We start from the raw sequence: 17,987 nt of genomic DNA on the forward strand, positions 1-17,987 counted from the left end.
CGCCTCTCCGACCTTGGATAGTAGAATTCCCGGAAAGCCTGCCGCCCGGTTCAGGGACGGTCGCGGGGGAACGGCCACGGAAGCCCCTTTCGGGCGCCTGCCGCCTGGTCGGCTCGCGCGCACACACTCACACACGCACACACAGGCGCGCACACACATGTACAAGGGTCCTTGACCGAGGAAATCGCGTGTCGAATGGCGCCGCATTTTGTCCCCCCTTTTCGTCTCCGACAGTAGTAGTTACGCATGAAGCACGATGATAAGCCGAATCAGCTGTCTTACCACTCATGGCAGTTGAAATTGGAGGGTTAGTCGCTGATAACCATGGTCATGCACAAAGTCACAGCAGAAAGGGGATAAAATGAGGCGTCTTCGCATGGTGCCAATGCGCAGTCCGAGGGTGACGCATTTCTTGCATGGTTAAGAAATTGCCCTCTACAGGCCATGTTTTGCAACTAGTATTTTCCCAGTGTATTCTGCTAACTCTTTATTACTGACTGCCGCCACCTACCTGGCATTATTGAGAGCAGCCAGTGTTAATAGGAAGCGAGCTATAGCGGTCGCCGGTTCAAAGTTGATTGGATTGTAAAACATTTATTGCGTCGAGAGCAGGTTGCGGAGGCACGTACTAGATGGCCGCTAGCCCATGGCTAGCGGCGACCTCGTTGGCCCGCTCGATTGCCCGCACTTGGATCTTCGGGTCCGAGCTGACCAGCACGGCCTCCCACCGCTCGGGAGAAGGGATCTGTATCAACTCCGCCGGAGGCGGATCATCTGCGCAATTCCACAGAATGTGGTCGTAGGTGGCCCTTTCACCACATTTATGGCAGTTTGGATCGTACTGGCCAGGGTACATGAGGGCAAGCAGAGCCGGATTGAGAAGGGAGCGTGTTTGAAGACGGCGCCAGGTGACTTCTTGCGCTTTTGTTAACGACTTGTGGGGAGGGGATATGCGCGCCTCTCCAGCCTAAAGTGATGGGTGATGTCATGAAATGAGATTAACTCGTCCCTCGTGAAATTCGGGTCGGAGGGCGCGCTCACTGCCCAGTCGACGAAACCTCGGGCTTGCGCGTGAGCCGCCTCGTTCCCCGCATTAGACGAGTGGGCCGGGACCCAGATCAATTCAACTTCTCTAATCGGAAGGCGGGTGTTTTGAAGGATGCGGAGTGAGGTAGATGTGATACGGCCCCTCGCGAAATTGCGAATGGCTGTTTTGGAGTCGCTGAATATCAGCACGCGGGTTCGCTATAGCTAAGGCTATTGCCGCTTCCTCCGCCGTCTCGGAGGAGGTGGTTTCTATCGACGCGGCCGCCAACGGGGCGCTGTTCCCGTTCACCGCGACCACTGCAAACGCTTTTCTCGGGGTTTGTCGGTATTCCGCTGCGTCCACGTACGCCACGTTGTCGTGTCGGCTGTATTTGGTGTGTAGTGCGCGAGCCCTCGCTGTTCGTCGGCCTTCGTGGTGCGTGGGGTGCATGTTCTTGGGTAGGGGTTTGATCAAAAGAGCTTTCTTGATGTGCGTGGGTAACTGCGTTTTCGAGTCTCTCTCTGGGAGCTGTTCGCACATCTTTAGTCTGTATAGGAGGGCCCTTCCCGCGCTTGTACGAGTGAGTCGTCCGAGCTGTGAAACAAGGTGCGCCTCGCACAACTCCGAGAGAGTATTGTGAACCCCAAGGGCCAGCAACCTCTCAGTGGACGTACTGTGCGGGAGCCCAAGGGCCGCCTTGTAGGCCTGCCGGATTGTAGCTTCGACCTTGTTTCTTTCCACCAGCTGCAGTTGCAGGTAAGGGAGGGAGTAGACGATCCTGCTCAGCACGAAAGCCTGCACAAGTCGACATAGATCTTTCTCTTTCATGCCTCGTTTTTTGCTGGAGATCCGTCTGATTAGCCGCACAGTCTGATTGACCGTGGCAGTGAGTCTGTTGATTGTTTCGGTGTTTTTGCGATTGTTCTGTATGTACATGCCGAGTATGCGTATGGTTTGGACCTCCTTGACCAGAAGTCCTTGCACATATACATTGAGAGGGGTCGGTGCGGTGAGGTTTGCGTTTCTACCGCGTGGCTTGGTTCTAAGAACCAGCAGTTCCGATTTCGAGTGCGAGCATTCAAGACCCGCTCCCGACGCGTAATTTTCAATTATGTCAACTGCCTGCTGCAGGGTATCCTCTATTTGGCCGTCATTCCCAGTGGTTACCCACAGGGTGATGTCGTCCGCGTATAGGGTGTGCTGCAGCCCCGGAAAGGCGGCAAGTTTGGGGGGTAGTGTAATAAGTGCAAGGTTAAAGAGGAAAGTTGAGGTTGACCAAGTGAAGATAACAACAAATTTCCGACGATTACGTTACTTCCTAATGCGAAATTGGAGCGCAGCTCATCAGCTGTTTCAGCTTTTCGATAGATTGGGGGCAAAGAATTCGAGCAAGACATGTATGTACAATGGCAGGTGTCCACCGAGATGTGTGAGACAGATACTACGCATTTGCTTTCCTCAAAAACCAATTTACAATTTTTTACCCTCTGCTTTTCAAGCCGCCGCCCTATTGCATGGTTTCGCAGCTGTGGGAGACAGATACTGCGTATTTCCTTTCCTCAAAAGAAAAAAACCGAAGGTACTTTGGAAATTCTAAAGTGTGCTTGGCGAAAGGCTTGTGGTCGACCCAGTGCCGCTTCCCTGAACCGCTTGGCGCTGAATCACTGTTCCGCTTCGGAGCCATGCGTCTCACTCACTCGACTGCAACGAGACGTTTGGCGAAGGAGCGTTGGTGTAGCTGCCACCGCCGACGCGCGCGCGCTCGTTCTACCGCTACCGTGTGACGTCACGGTTGTTATGCACAGGTGCGCCCCCACTGGCGCGCCTGTTGCTAAGTTTCCAAGCTCCCGCGCTCCATTGCTCTAGCAACTTAAAGGGTGTCCACTGTTGATTACAACGGACAACGTCGACGGCGACGCCGCGAAACCCAGATGGATGAATGGATGGTGAAACTTTATTACCAGCGGATATAGAGGAGCGACCCGAAGTCGCCACCCGCTTAAACGGCGGCCGCTATCCCTTGGGCAGCGGAGTCGTCTTCAGCCAGCTGGAGGAGCTTGATCTGTGTCCCCGTGTCGGGGCTGAGCAATGGAGCCTCCCAATGATCAGAGTCGGTAATGAAATGACTCGCGGGTAGGGAGTGCGGGCAGTTCCAGATAATATGATTTAGATCGGCTTTCATATCGCAACTTTTGCATTTGTCTGAGTAGACTCCTTCCGAATAGAAGCTACACAATTGGGGATTTGGATAGGTGTTAGTTTGAAGTTTACGCCAGGCTTTGGCCTGTTGCTTGGAGAGCGTTTTATCTGCTGGGGGAATCTGAGTCTTGCAAGCCTGTAGTGCTGCAGGACTTCTCTGTAAGAAAACAACCTGTCTTTGCCGGAGTATAGGGCGGGTGGGCTGCACGGCCCAGCTCGGCGGGACAGTTCTCGAGCTAGGTTATGAGCCGCCTCATTACCAGCAAGGGAGGCGTGAGCAGGCGTCCATATTAGGCGAATGCGCCGCGTGGGCTGGTAATTCAGCAGAATCCGTGCTGCTTGTGGGGAGATTCTTCCAAACGTGTAGTTACGTATCGCCAATTTTGAGTCGCTGACAGTGGTTTCTCCCGAGGATCCCACAATGGCTAGAGCAATGGCTGTTTCTTCTCCAACATGTGTGTGCTGAGTGCGTATAGTGCCCCCAGTTATGAGTGTACCACATTCCGTGGTGACCACAGCTACCATCCTATCAGCCGAAGAATCTGCTGCATCTACATATACCCCAGAGGTATCATTAAGAAATCGTTTGCCTTATGATTTGGCTGTCTCTGCACGACGTTCAGCGTGGAAATCGGGGTGCATGTTCCGAGGTAGTGGAGGAATGATCAGAAGCTGGCGTATATGTTTGGGAAGGTCTGTTGTTGGTCCGCCTCGAAGAGCAGAAACGGGAGCCTAAGAGCTGCGCTCTAAAAAACCCTTACGCAATACTGCCCTCACTGTAGGCAGACTGTAGATTTAAGAGTGTAGCGCCACCACTTCTGCACGCACGAGGATGTAGAAGAACGTTTAGCTCTAGCGGTATAGAACCGGTCAGGTTCCCAGCTGGACAGCTGCCATGTTCTTACCCTCCTTGGTTAGCCACTGTATCTTGGTGCTTGACTAACCACCTCCGTCCATGCCCGGCAACAGCTATAATGAATGTGGTGGCTAAGAATCTGATACCAATGCGCGCGACAAGAGGAACACATTTCGGTTTACCTTCCATTCCGCCTGATTTTTCTTTCGTGATAGACCTCCAACGTTCATTGTGGAGTCTGTGACCGATAATATTTTCCGAAAGGAAAACGGCAAAGAAAACGCGAAAATAGCTTACATTGTGTCAATCTATTCGAGTGTTTTACCTGCAGCCGCTCCGTCAGAGATAGGTGTCCTCCGCACATTATCACAATGCGGCTTCTTTAGAATCAGCGACTTCCCTCGATAAGATGGTTCCACTCCTTGATGCTTTCTTTTTTCGCTTTGTTTATGCCTGACCTCCAGAGGTCTTTGACCGCTGGCATTGGCAGGGGTTGTATTACCCTCAGTTGTTTTTCTTGTCATTTCTATTGTTTGTAACGTAAGCTATACTATTTCGGCTCGACTGCGCGTGTGTGGCAAAGTAACTCAATACTATTAACTGCTTAATAACTGCAATAATAAGAATAATAACCGTGCTTTTCTCATCTCAAGAAGCTGAATTCGGAAATCAGTGTGTACCTGAAAGGGGAAATTCACTCAGCATTGCTGTAAACTGCGGTTCACAGCACGACAGTCGTTTGCGGTGCGGAGACAACAGCTTGATCTGGCTCCTCGGCATCTTTCTCACCATTGCGCTGGAGCATGTTCTAAAAGTAGAAGGTGGTGCTTCTCTAATTCGAGCACGGGTGCTGATTGACGGCGCTCAGCCTCAAGAAAAACCGGTGTACTGCGGCGCTGTCTAGCGTAGAGATTATGAATATCGTCGAAAAAAACAGCCTGTGTCGTCTTCAGCTCCATTATTCAAATTGGTCGTAAAGAAGATGACCTCGCGAAGGATGTCTTGCGGCGTCGCCGTGTTTTGAGCATCACTCGGTTGTCGTACGCTTCATGAATATTGGCTTGTAAGCTAAATTATTCTCTCACACATGTCCGGCGAATGACGAATGGCAATTTTAATTAAATTTCTCTTCTGTGAATATAAATTTATAGAACATGTTATATAATTCCATCGTGTCATTCTGTGCAGCTAACAACTTATTTACTCCCACATAAAGGCCTCCGGGTACAATATTTCTTCCGAAATTCAGCCGCTTACTTTTACAAATGTGCAAGCAGCCGTTAACTCCAAATGAGTAACTGAATGTTCCTTCACTGATTTCTCCGAAGCATTTTGAAGTAAGACATTCACTTCTGTTAAATAAAATAAGCACCCTTGAGCCTCCACCTAATCTACTTAATTGGATCCGTGTCTTCATTATTAACTGCGGCCAATTAGTCTCCGTTAAGAACTGAGCCTCCTCTGTCCAATTATTGCACTCAGGTATCCCTGAAAGGTCAGTGGTTGGAGCACTATTACTAAGTATGAAATGTTTTTATATCAGGAATACACTTAACGGCTACATTTTCACCACTCTTTGTCGCAGATATTCAACCGTTCGTCCATCCGGCCGTCCACGCCAAGTCAAAACTGAAGCAAATAAAGCACGCGTGTTACTAAAAATTGACTTCGTGAAGCTCAAGATTGAAAACAAAGTAAAAGGCATCGTACCAGAGATAAATTTTATCCTCTATTTGAGTGCGCGATATCCTCATTAGATCACCAAGTAGAGGCTCCTTGGAAACATTTTGAGCTTTTTCCTTTTCGAGCACCCACAGTCTATCTTTGTGATGCGGTTTGTTTTGCGTACGAGCACGCATTCATCAATCATCATCGATCACTTTATTTCATGTTTATTTACAAGAACTGAGGGCGGCAAGAAAAAAGCAGTCATTACGACCGCTGGACAGGCCTCGCCACCCCTACAAAGAGGCAGTTTAGTAGCGACTATGATGGTTACTTCATACACTTGTAACAACGCAAGGTACACGGAAAGACAAGGCGTGTAAATACATGCATAAAAGGAAACATTTTTTTTTAAATACGTGCATAAAAAGAAACTTTTTGTTTTTAAATACATGCATGAAAGGAAACTTTCTTTTATTTTGCATGGACAAGAAGTATTTCCGCACAACAAAATAAAGGTTTTACACAAAATTTACGGTTCAATGCAATAAAGTTCTATACATGGGCACACATACTGTGGGACCTAGCTTGCAAACACATTTCGAATCGCCGAGACAGACATGCTGTGCAACATGTCGTAAAATGGCGTGTTCAAGTATTTCGGAAGAATGTATTTTAGTGTGGAAAAGCCATAGTCTGTTCTACATTGTGTTAATGAATAGATAATACGCTGTCGTGTCATATACGGTGTCCGATGTGGTGTGAGTGTCACAATGCTAGAAAAAAATGTGTCATCTTCCGCTATTATTTTTTTATAGAAGGATGCAAACCTGTAATCGAACATTCTTGTTACGGGTATCATTCTGTATTGCTGGTAGATAGGACGTGTTGGAGCATCATACGGTACATTAGCAATTACGCGAAGTATTCTTTTTTGCAATACTAGAAGCTTCTGGATGTTAGATGCTGTGGTTTGTCCCCATACAAGGAAGCAATATGATACATAAGAATAAAATAAGGCATAGTAAAGATTCAGCTTAGTTTTTGCGGGTAGAATATGTTTATTCCGCGAAACTATCCCAATGTATCTGGAAACGAATAGGCACACTTTGCTTACGTGGGCGTCCCACGACATAGAAACATAAATACCACTCCGAGTAATGCGAAGGTTTCCACGTACTCAATGGGAGCGTTGTCGAAATAGAGTGGTGGCACACTGTCTATATGCTGCCCCTTCGGATGGAACAATAAAGCTTTAGTTTTTAGTTTGTTTATTTTTAATGAGTTCAAAGATCACCACTCAGATAATGATGACAAAACTATATTTGCGGTGCTAGTTAGTTCTTTGATATCAGGTGAGGACAAAAATAGACTGGTGTCGTCAGCATATATGATGTATTTGACTAAATTACTGATGTTGCGTACGTCATTTATATATATTGCCGCAACGCATTACTGGCGCCGCCTAGTAGTCGCGCTCAGGAGGCTGGCACGCGCTCTTCTTCGCCCGAGAGCTCGCTCGCTAGTCGGTTAGCCGGCCGGGCCGTTTCCGCTGGCGCTTGGACGTTGTGGCAAATATAAACCTGCCTACCTGCTTCTGCGGCATTTTGGTGGAGGTGCTGGGTACATCCCATGTCCGAAGAGCTTTTGGGTGCCTCCGAAGCCCCGCTACACACCGTGAACACACCTGTGCACAAGGCCAGCCGCCGCTTGAGAGGCTTAGCCCCCGAGTGTGGTCCCCTTCTTTCCTTACCGCGAAACATGACGACTACAGAGGCAAGCCAGCCCATTCACCTTCCAGTGAGTGCCCAGCCGCTGTTCTTCCATGCTCCGCGTATGCCCACGCCGTTCCATGGCGACAAATTTGAGGAGGTTGAGGACTGGTTGACCAACTTCGACCGGGTCGCTGCGTTTAATGCGTGGGACGAGGAGCGAAAGTTGCGGAACTTGAAGACGCCGCCAAGATGTGGTTCGAAAACCACGAGACTACCATCACCACCTGGCAAGATTGCAGGCAAAAGCTGATCAGCACATTCGGCAACGACGCAAGAAAAGAGATGGCTGAACTGGCTCTACACTCCCGAGCGCAGCGGCCCAATGAGAGCGTCGCCATGTTCGTAGAAGAAATGACTCGGCTTTTCAACCGCGCGGATCCGTCCATGTCGGAGACAAAGAAGGTGCGCCATCTTATGCGTGGCGTTAAAGAACAGATCTTCGTCGGCCTTGTACGTGACCCTCCATGTACTGTGGCTGATTTTAAGAAGGAGGCGACAAGTATGGAGCGTGCCCTACAGCAGCGATTCGCACAATTTGATCGTTCTGCGAACATCAATGCTGTGGACTTCCGCTTGCCGATGAACGGCAACGAGAGTGGCGCCCTTCGCGAGCTTGTCCGGAGCATCGTACGTGAAGAACTGCAAAAGCTGCCCTTTGTCGAGCAACACCCGCGTGTTGGAGGCATCTCGCATGTTATACGTGAAGAGCTCCGGCAAGCAGTGCCATCAATGCCATCCCCCCAGCCGCCTGCGCCGCACGTCATGTCCTACAGCGACGCGTTGCGTACCCCTGCGCCAGCACCGCCGGCACCCTACAGGCCCGCTCCTCTCGTCCGTCCTGCACCCCGACATCCAGCTCCGGCTGATGCGCCCGACACCCGACCGCCCGTTCGCAAAGCACACGTGTCGCGTACGCCGAACAATCTACCTCTGTGCTTCCACTGCGGTGAAGCCGGACACGTACTGAGCCACTGTCCATACCGTCAGATGGGCTTGCGCGGATTCTCACCGGATGCGCCTCGGCCGCGCTATGGTGAACGACTTCGGGACATCGACCAGTGCCTCAGCGCCAACGTCCCACCTGCCTCCCCACCGCGACGCCAGTCCTGGTCGCCAACGCCGCGACAGTTTTCCCCCAACCGGCGTACTTCCTTCAGACAGTCCCCAAGTCCGCGCCGGGAAAACTGAGGACGGCGACTCTCGGAGGTAGAGCCGCCGTCGATGAGCACTACGACCAACATCCTCCGTTCGCCGATTCGATCAAACATTCCGACCTCCAACCCCCCGCACCGACCAGCAGTCCGACCACTTTCTGAAGATCGCCGCAGTTTTCCTCCGACGCCCCCAATCGACGCACCGAACGACCAACGAGTCCGACGACCTCCCGACGATCACAGAAGCTTACCTTCGACGCCGCAATTCGACGCACTGAACGACCCGTCAGTCCGACGATCCGTGATACGGCGCACTTCGTCGACGGTGAGCTTCTTTCCGCTGAGATACCGATCGTCGTTGACAACCACCATACGACTGCCCTTGTAGATACCGGCGCTGATTTTTGCGTTATGAGTCGTGGCCTTGCTACAATCCTAGGCAAAGTCCTGACTCCTTGGCACGGCGCGACGATAAGGTCAGCCGGAGGGCATGTGCTGACGCCACTAGGAGTGTGCTCCGCCCGAGTCGAGATTCGCCACATAACTTTCTCTTGTTGCTTTGCTGTGCTTCCGGAGTGCTCCAAGGACCTGATCCTCGGTTTTGATTTTCTTCGAGGAAACGGCGCCATCATCGACCTCCGTGACCTCATGGTGACTTTTTCGACGCAGCGTGCAGTTTCCGACGACTACACAGCAGACAGGCCAGTTTTCCGGGTATGCGATGATCATGTCACACTACCTCCACGCACCAGCATGTTTGTTACAGTGCACTGTGGCAACCCTCCCGCCCTTCAAGGCCTCGCGGAAATGAATGTGAATTTATTGTTGAGCCTACAAGTCTGCGTCGCTCGTGGGGTCTTTTCCTTGAGTAATAAGCGAACTGAACTGCTTTTAACGAACTTTAGCGCCGAATACCGCCATTTACCGCAAGGGGCAGCCATCGCTTACTTTGATGAGGTCGGCAAGCCCTCAGCCCACTGCGACCTATCGTTGCTCAACAAGAACCCTCCCGCGAGCACTGGCCATACAGTTCGAACTGACGTGAATCCTGCTTTGCCTTTTGACCGGAAACGCCGCCTTCAAGCAATTCTTGACTCTTACCATGACTGCTTTGCCGTCACGTCCAAGGTGGGACAGACGTCAGTAGCAAAGCATCGCATTATAGTTGACCCCAGCGAACGTCCTATCCGCCAACACCCCTACCGAGTGTCGCCTAAGGAACGCGAGGCTATTCGGGCGCAAGTTGATGAAATGCTTCGCGATGATGTGATCCAACCGTCCACAAGCCCATGGGCCTCGCCTGTTGTGCTGGTCGCTAAAAAGGATGGAACACTCAGATTCTGCGTCGACTACAGGAGGCCCAACAAAATTTCAAAAAAAGACGTCTACCCACTACCTCGAATCGACGACTCGTTCGACCGACTCCGCCATGCCCGATACTTTTCATCGCCGGTCTACGCAGTGGCTATTGGCAGATCGAAGTCGATGAACGTGATGATGAAAAGACGGCGTTCATTACTCCTGACGGCCTCTACGAATTTAAGATCCTTCCCTTTGGTTTGTGCTCCGCCCCCGCGACCTTCCAAAGAATGATGGACACTGTCCTAGCCGGCCTCAAATGGCAGACGTGCCTCGTCTACCTTGACGACGTCGTCATTTTCTCTGCGACTTACGACGAGCATCTCAATAGGAGCGGCCCCAGAAGGCTGCCCTGGGGCACGCCGTTTGTGATTGCTAACAAGTCCGAAGAGCAGTGATTTAAAGCAACATACTGGCGACGAGCACTGAAATACGATCGAATGAGACAGAGGGCGTGGCCACGTATACAGTAGTGGTCGAGTTTTTTAAACAGAGTGTCGTGGTTCAGTGTATCGAATGCTTTGCTAAAGTCTACAAAGACGCCTAAGGTGAGGAGTTGAGCTTCGAAGTTATTTAAATCTATTCTTTTTGATCAAGCAGAGCATGCTCAGTTGATCTATGCTTTGTGAATCCATACTGACAGTTAGCTATTACACAGTGCTTCTGTAGGAAATTGTAGTAAGGTCGATGCATTATTCGTTCTAACCCCTTGGAGAAAAAACGTAGTACAGATATTGGCCTGTAATTTCCTAGAAAGTTTTTATCGCCTTTTTTATAAATAACCACTACTTTGGCTACCTGCATGGAAGCGGGAAAACGTCCTGTGTGGAGTGCAGTATTGTAAATATGAGGCATGGCACGATCAAAGGTAGTACGTATACTCGTAGCGTCCTTTGCACGTGCTCCTGTCCGCTCTCGCACATGCTTGAATTTTTCGAGTTCGTTCGCTTCATGTGTTGCAATTTTCGTGTCTGGTCCCTCATAGCGTCCAGAAAGTGCCTGCAAATATGCGTGTACCAACACTAGCGCCCTCATTCGTTGCATCTGTCTGTCCAATCGCACCTGGAACGCGGGATACTATTCCAAAGTATGGAAATTAAACATGTATGCTTGAGCCCGGACGCAGAGAATCGGCGATGATTCTTAGCAGACATGTCGCATAGGCTGTGCCATCGCCGCTTCCACGTGAGTTATTTCGAGTGAAGTAACGAAACGAGTGAAGGAAGGTTCGTTCAACGAGAACTTTCCATGAGCTGTTGCTTGCGTGTAGACGAGATGAAACCATTTAAAAAACACGAATGCATGCCTGCAGTGGAGTAATCTAGGCGCAGTGCGGATTACATCAAAAATTTTTAGCTACCGCTCTCGGCAAACTCGAGCGAACAGCGTCCGAAACTCACAAACATCAAACTGGGCTTATCCGAAACACCCAGATCGGGATTTGAACTACCGGCAGCGCACACAGATCAGTCTCGCCTGCAGGTGCTTTATACCACTGGACGATCACAATTTCTTTTCACTTTTTTTATTACCTTCAATAACATATAATATGTAAAATTGAAACATCCGTCGCACTACGACATTGAAAGGCTAAAATTTTGCCTTTAAATATTCAGTTTAAGGGAGTTAACAACACAGCCTCTCGCGCCAACTGCTTAACTGGCAGCCTCTTACGCTTTCGTTTGGACACCTTCGTCTTTGTTATCCTTGACTCGTTCGTTTTGCGCCGCGAATGTTTGCGCAGGCCTCTAAGAGAAAAATTGGTTACCTCAAGTGTGTATCTCAACCTCGCCGTGAGGGAAGGCATGCAGAAATTAATCAAGTAGCAAGAGAGAAAGAAGTTCATTGTGAATGTTCGGGATTCATTTGTACCGCCTGAGTTTCTTTAACGACCCCTAACATTGTGCAGCACACGAGGGTCTTTTTCACTCCGTCTTCATTTAAACGTGTCTGCTCCGGCAGGGAAGTAACGCAGCCGGCTCCTTCACAGCCACTCTGGTGCATAGAAATATCACCGCAATTCAACATTTTATAAATTATTCGGAAGAAGATTGCACCCTACTTTAAATAGTACTAAGGCAAAAAGGAGACTCAAATCTCTTCATCCTTAATGTATACAACCCGCCCAGAAACAAAGGCAATGGACTCCCACACTTGTTGATAAACACAGTAAAGCTGGCTACTAGGGCTCAACTAATATTTGTGGGAGACTTCAACGCTCAACACCCAGCATGGGGATATACCAAAGCAACTCCGAAAGGGAACCTGCTCTGGCAAATCATACAATCACTAGGGCTCGCAACGCTAAACCACCCGAGCGACCACACACGCATGGGCAACAGTGTATGTGTAGACACATCTCCAGACTTATCCCTCTCTAAAAACGTCAAGGACGCAAAGTGGGTCAACACCGGGCAAAACCTTGGTAGCGATCACTTCATCCTTAGCATCACCTTCCCCACGACAAAACTTAAAAACAAAGCAAAAGAAATACGAACCACGGATTGGGACAAGTTCAGGCAACTTCGCAACAAAACAGCTCCAAAGGAGATCTCTAACCTTAGCGACTGGGTTATCTCCCTGAATGAGGATGTCAGCTCCACTAGCGTTGTGGTGCCAGTTGAGAAGGAGGAGCAGATTGCAGACTCAAAACTGTTACACAGGCACAAAAAGGCCTCCAAAAACGCTGGAAGAAGCAAAAACACAACAAGCGACCACGCAAAAAGATCGCTGAAATCGAGAGGCGAATCGAGGAACATACACTTATTCTCCAAACACAACAATGGAACCAAATATCTGAAAGCGTCAATGGACAGCTCGGAAATAAGAAGACATGGCATCCTCTAAGACACCTGCTCGACCCAGAACAAACACGTCCCGTGCAACAAAGTCAACTGTACAGACTCATACATAAATATGAGGGTACAACTCAAGACCTAATCAAAGAGCTAGCAGAACGTTATCTAAACACGGATGATGGTACCACACAACCAGACTACCGGGGGACTCCTAATCCAAATTTAGACGGATACATCACAGACGCAGAGGTCTGGTACGCAATTGGAGAACTGCGGACAACATCTGCGGCAGGACCAGACAAAGTAACAAATAAGACTCTCAGGAACTTAGATGCAACGTCGATCGCGGCGGTTACAGACCTTATGAACAAATACTGGCATGCAGGAAACATACCACCAGAGTGGAAATACGCGAAAATCACTTTTATTCCTAAAGCGGGTAAAGGCCGTTGTACGATCGCTTTTGAGAGGATCCGCCAGGCAGGCGGACTGGCGGACCGAACGACCAGACAATACCCAGTGAAACACCATATCCCAGGGATATCCGAATTAGGACCGAATATCCTCGTCCCTGGTCGTACCTCCTTGGGATATACGTCGGATGTCCTCGCTTTATATGTCCCGCAGATGACGTCCGCTGGACACCGCATTTGGACTTATCTAGAGCACATTTTAAACAAACATTTATTGCGCAGTTAAGCTGCTTGGTATACATACCAACGGCCTTCAGATTTGTTCGCTTTTAAATAGACCACTTCATTCTACCAAGTAGACATACTTTGCAGCCACCTACAAAAATCGCCGCAATAGTTCGTGCGATACAAAACACTGGTTCACACTGCAGTTTATTCGGCAGGATTATGCGCTAGCTTCTAGCGTCGCATCCAGTTTCATAAAATATAGTGGCTCCGCGCGCATCAACTACGTATGTATCGCGCTGGACACGGCTGCATTAACAAAATATCGTTCCAGTGTCGACTGCGAAGCACTCAACGTGAGTACCGCATCGCTCTACCGAAACAACATTAGCTGAAGGCAGCAGAACATTAATATGCTGCACAATTTCGTGATTGCAACAACTGTCTGGTACCCTTTTGAGTGCAAGCACAGCGCCAGTCCCACGGCCAGTCGCCACATTTTGGCTCTGCAAGGCTTCTGCCTTGGCTTCAAACTACGCCGTGTTCGAGCCAAGTACGTCACATTATGCACATCGCAATGTCCAAAATCAAATTCAGATTCTTAAAAATTGTACAAAAAAAGTAGTTACTTGCCTATGCACTACTCAAATGTGAGCAAATTTGTTTCACATCTGCCACGGACGTGTAGCCGTTGGCTGTAGTAGCTCGCTAAAGTTAGCCTGCTGGTCGCGCCCTCTCACTTTTTGTGCTGCTTGCACTGCCACGGCCACGGCTTGTCCATTGCCTGGGTCCATAGAGCCTTTGTTTATTTCGCCTTTCGCGCCGTTTGCGTGTCTGTTATGCGCTGTTGCTGCCGTTGAGACCTTAGCGCCGTTGCGTTGCTTGTTCGCGCCAATTTCGGACTTCCTTTGTCCGTGTTCTCAGCAAGCATGGACAGGAGTGTGCCTTCAGGTAAGCGTGTTTTCTTTGCTATTGTAAGCGCTGACGTTCCTTGCTAATACGCAGGGTATGGCGTTGCTCTCTCGAAGCGGACTTTTCGGCGCCGGTTAAAAGAGGCAGTCTCGGGCAGTATTGCAGCGGCTACCGCGTCCCGTGAACCATGCCCAGCATCATTAGAAGCAGACCTAATCTCAGTTTCTGAAACTGTTGCGGAGCCGTCAGATGATGAGGCGAGGCCGTGTCATACTCTACCAGACAATGCTTCTTCCCCGGCGTGTGGTTCGGTTGAGAGCGATGACTATCGCGGTGGTTTCAAGTAAAAGCAAGCATGTTTATACCCCCGTCACACGTTAGTCCTTAAAGGCCCTTCCAGCCAAAGTTTCTCGTTTCTCCAAAGGAGCAGTGACGCTGCAAGTAATCATTCACCTCAAAATGTTGAACAGCTGCACTTGTGCTCCTACGGTTGCAGTTGCATAAAGCGGCAGAAGCATAGCTTTAAAGCTGGAGTGGAGCATTTTATTCATTCTTTGAGCTTAGAAATTACAAATTTATTTCATGATATTTCCTTCATGAAAAATAGTGATAGCTTCTCTCGTCAGCAGCAGCAGGGTTTGTTTATCGCTCTGGGCACCATTTACTCGGTGTTGCTGCTGCATTTTTACTGTCTCGAGATCTTAGCATAACATAGGACGCATCCAAAAACTAGATTTAGGCACTTTTTTATATCTGATATGTTTTCAAAGTTATATAACTGCTTAGGTTTTCTCTTTGCGGTTAGTTTTCTAGCGTGGTGGTGCTGCAATCGCAGCTTCTTGAATGCTGCTGGCTTCAAAGGTCTCGGATGGCCAGCTTTGCTTCTAAGACCCGTTGAGGCGATGGCACATTACGCATGCTGCATAGACGCGCACCGTGTGCCTTTGAGCAGAAGGGCCCCGATTCTCTAAGGCCTTTGCAGTGCCCATGTGACAGGCGTATTAATCCCATTTAAAATATAACGGCATTAATGCAGTGGTCGGGTGTCATGTCAGATTCTCACATTGCGCACTCAGGTCAGGTATCATACCGGAATGCAAAATTAAGTGGCCTTGTCCCGGTTTTCATAAAAACTTTACTGCAACAGCTGTTTTTTTTTCGGCTTTCAGTTACAAAGCTGATATTCAACTCCAGGACGAAACTACAGACATCGGCACTGCCTGCTGATCCGGCAGCCTCTGAAACTGTGGTGGCAGCCTCGAGAGTTATGGCAGCAGCCCCTGCTTCTGATGACAGCCCTGGAGATGAGTCTGACGTGTAGCACTTAAGTTTGTGGTACTTGCTTAAGAGGGGGGTAGCCTTCAACCAAAATTTATTATTGACGAAGTTTCAATTCTGGAGTCTTCAGGAAACGTAATTTTGTGTGTCTGCCCTAAATATGTCAGTTAATCTCATGAAAAATGTGCTTGTGCACTTCTGTAATATGTTGTGCTGGTTTTTGTCGAGCGTTTTCAAGAAATATTGCTGTAAGGAACTTGCTGAAATGCTTGTGATTTATTTTTCTTGACAGCACGAAAAGCAGTTAGGGTAACATCATCATCCTGCCTTCAGCACTTGAATTTTAGGGTTTTTGTGATAGATAAGCAGGATGATAATTGTACCCTTATTTCAATCCCTGATGTCAAGAAAAAACAAATAGCCTGCATTTGAGCAAGTTTCCTGCTGCAAAATTTCTTGAAATTTTGATAAGAACTTGCATAGCATTTAAATTTAGACAAGCGCACAGGAACTTTTACATGAAATTAAATGACGTATTTGGAGTCTGCACACCAAAATGCTTTGTGAAAATTTCATAATAGGGACTTTATGAATGAAAACTTTTCTTTGAAGGTCTTTGTAGTCAGAGCAGGCATGCTATCTATGGGCTTGCTTCTGGGGTAACACATCAGATGCGCTCTCAGTACTCTTTTGGGGCACTTTCTTGCTGTGCCTGGTGGATTTGCCAGAGCTCCATGCCAGTGACACGTGCTCTGTTTTCATCATCATTGTTCCATTCATGGTAGGTTGAGTGCAGTATTCTCGTTAGGTTATGAAGTGCACTTACGTCATTTCTAGTCCGCGAAGCACAAGCATTGTTTGAAAGAAACTGTTCCAAGTCAGTATGCTGAATATGCTACAAGCTTTTATAGCATTCAGTCAAAATTTCCTTACAGTGTGTATTTTTTGGGTTCCCTGGTCTGTGTATTATAATGTGTGCATTCTATTATGTGTTCTAGTCTGCAACGCATACGCAAGGTTTGCAAATATGTTTCACTTCTGTAGGCAGAACATGCTACAAGCTTTTCTAGCATTCAGTAAAAATTTCCTTGCAGTGCGTATTTTTTTTGTGAACTCTAGTCTCTATTATAACGTGTTCATATTATGCAATTTGTTGTCTGCAAGGCTTAAGGAAGGTTTGCATAAACTTTGTTCCACTTCTGTATATTGAACATGCTGCAAGCTCTTGCAGTTTGAAATTTCCTTAGTGTATATTTCTGTGATCTCTAGCCTGTATAGCGTATAATCTGAGCGTATTTGTGTTTTGTATACTGCAGGGCACAAGCAAGGTTTGTGTATGCTGAACATGGTACAAGCTTTTTCAAGTTGATATTTCCTTACTCTTTATTTTTCTGTGACTTCTGGTGTCTAGGTTATAACATGTGCATATTATGCAATTTCTAGTAGGTGTAAGGTACAAACAAGATTTTCCAAATACTTTGTTCTGCTTCTGTATGGTTACGGAAGGGTTGAAATGTGGGCCAGTTGTACATTGTAAACGGAAAAAACCAGTCACACAAGACGACGGACAAGTAGAGTGTGCACACTCTTCTCGTCCGTCGTCTTGTGTGACTGGTTTTTTTTCTTTATGGTTATTTTCACACATTTTTAGCATTCAGCCAAAGGCTACTGCTGGTCAGCTCGACCATGCGGTTGTGTTTAGTATTTTCTTTCTGTATTTATAACATTTAACATAATTCTCTCAATGTGTAGAGCGTAAATTGTAAAACACTGTAAACTGCTATGAAAAGTTTTACGAAATCTGTGGAATGTTCCACTTCTGCACATTGAACATACTGGTAACAAGTTTTGATGGGTTGCAGTTTGCGTGTTGTCTTCATTTTAACAGCAGCAGTGTTCAGTAGTTTTCTGTAACTCGTTTTGTGGCAGATAGTTTGTGTACGGTTTCTTTCTAAAAATGTTCTTTTTGGTGCATTAACTGAGGAGGTACTCATGTTTGTATTGCTATATTCAGTGAAATAAATTTCTTGATGTTGGAGCTACTCTGTGCAGTTTGTCGGTACATACAGCTGCATATTTATTGGACACCTCCCATGGGCTTCCAGTGCATCCCTTCAAGCATACTGTGAGTGTCTAAATGCTGACAAAACAAAGAAAGTTGGGCTAGCCAGTTTAAAGTCACGCTAGGTCTAATGCAGATGACAAAGACTGAGATGGAAGCGCACGACACATTCTCGTGTTTTTGTCTCAGTTTTGATTGTGGTGGGACCCATATAACAAGAAAAATGTGACAATTGTGCTGCTATTATAACACTTCAAACACCCT

General features: G+C 48.0%; 1 protein-coding gene and 1 long non-coding RNA gene across 2 annotated transcripts; one reads left to right on the forward strand and one right to left on the reverse strand.

Annotated features, from left to right (window-relative positions):
• Nucleotides 1-6,330: 6,330 nt before the first annotated feature.
• Nucleotides 6,331-6,882, reverse strand: LOC149345143 (uncharacterized). Its single transcript, XM_089542728.1, has one exon. The coding sequence runs from the start codon at nucleotides 6,880-6,882 to the stop codon at nucleotides 6,331-6,333; it is 552 nt and encodes a 183-aa protein (XP_089398854.1).
• Nucleotides 6,883-14,277: 7,395 nt separating this feature from the next.
• LOC149345144 (uncharacterized) lies at nucleotides 14,278-17,182 on the forward strand. Its single transcript, XR_016282819.1, has 2 exons — nucleotides 14,278-14,422; nucleotides 15,553-17,182. It is a non-coding gene; the product is annotated as an uncharacterized LOC149345144 (long non-coding RNA).
• The last annotated feature ends 805 nt before the right edge of the window (nucleotides 17,183-17,987 follow it).

This window comes from Amblyomma mixtum, chromosome 5 (genome assembly GCF_055824585.1).
Source record: "Amblyomma mixtum isolate Tamu chromosome 5, ASM5582458v1, whole genome shotgun sequence".
NCBI lineage: Eukaryota > Metazoa > Arthropoda > Arachnida > Ixodida > Ixodidae > Amblyomma > Amblyomma mixtum.